Consider the following 1,248-nt stretch of genomic DNA (forward strand, 5'->3'; position numbering starts at 1 on the left):
GGGGGCGGGGGGGGGGTGGGATTTGGCAGTTCACGCCTTATGAACCGTCACCCTCCCGGGGACGAACCCCACCGAAGCCGTCAGCGCCCTTGGCCGGGTGAGAGCCACGCAAGACCTGGCTGGAGCTCTGCGCCATCGTCTCTATCGCGACCACCACCGGCCTCACGACACCCGCCCGGCCAAGAACCCGCCGAGCGGCGCAAGGCGCGGGGCTGCGAACCGGGGCACACGCTCGCTCTTGCCTCCCAGCCACCGGCCCGGCTCTCGCAGGGGTCCCCCGGGGAGAGCCGAGACCCCGCTGCCCCCCACGGCATCGCTGAGGGAGGCAGCGGCCCCACGGCTGCCCCGCGGGCCGGCTCAGCCGCCCCTTAGAGGCCTCCTGCGCCGCTGGGGTACTCCGGACCCTCGCCCCCCCCCCCCCCGTTTGCCGAGTCTGGTGGGAAACGTGTGGCTGTGTGACACAAGCGTCGGCATCGAGGTGAATAAACGCCCGGCGTGCGAGATGCCGCGCTCCGCGCACCCTACTGAGATAAAGGCGCGCAGGCACTGGGGGAGGAAAAAGAGGGCCAGGGAGGAAGGAAGAAGAGTCATTAGACGGGACGGGAAAGCCGCGGGCCTTGCGACTTTGCGAGCGGCTGCTGCTGCGGGAGCGGCTGGACCTCCCCGCCGGGGGACCGGGGGCGGGCGGCCACCGCCACCCTCCCGGAGGGACGCGAGGGGAGGCGGCCCCAGCGCCCCGACGGCCGGGGCGCTGCTCCTGCCCGGCCTCCTCGCCCTCCTCCCTCCCTCCCATCCCGCTGCCGAGGCCGGGGCGGCCTCTCCCCCCCCTCCCCCCGCAGCCCGAGGGCGCGGCGGTACCTGCTTGTCCAGCGCAGCATCCTTGGCGCTGCCGGCCGCGCAGCTTTTGGGGGCCGGCACCCTCTCGCAGTTGCAACCCTCCAGCATGTACATGCCGGCGGGCCGGGCGCTCTGCTCGCCTTCGAAGTAGAAGAGCACGTTTTGGTAGAGGGCGAACCACTTCTCGTGCCAGCGGCTGGTCTCCGCCGTCTTCTTGCTCAGGTAGCCCCGCTTGGTGCCCTCCTTGCGGGCCAGCAGCGCCAGGTACAGGGCATGACCCTCGTTATACCGCACGCTCTTCTGCATGGTGGCCGGCAGCTCGCAGCCCCCCCACCCCCCCGGCGGCAGGCCAGCCTCACCGCGCCGGCACCGGCTCTGCCGCGCCGCGGCAGCGCTTCATGGGCGCCGGCA

General features: G+C 72.7%; 1 protein-coding gene across 2 annotated transcripts in view; it reads right to left on the reverse strand.

The window, feature by feature from the left end:
• RASGRF2 (Ras protein-specific guanine nucleotide-releasing factor 2) overlaps positions 1-1,143 on the reverse strand; it is a 126,073-nt gene extending 124,930 nt beyond the window's left edge. For both annotated transcript variants that reach the window (XM_010578069.1, XM_010578068.1), the window contains exon 1: positions 859-1,143. In XM_010578069.1, the coding sequence (XP_010576371.1) occupies positions 859-1,143 (285 nt within the window). The remainder of the gene's footprint in view (positions 1-858) is intronic.
• Positions 1,144-1,248: the final 105 nt, after the last annotated feature.

This window comes from Haliaeetus leucocephalus, unplaced genomic scaffold, assembly GCF_000737465.1.
Source record: "Haliaeetus leucocephalus isolate CR32 unplaced genomic scaffold, Haliaeetus_leucocephalus-4.0 Scaffold598, whole genome shotgun sequence".
In the NCBI taxonomy this organism is placed as follows: Eukaryota; Metazoa; Chordata; class Aves; order Accipitriformes; family Accipitridae; genus Haliaeetus; species Haliaeetus leucocephalus.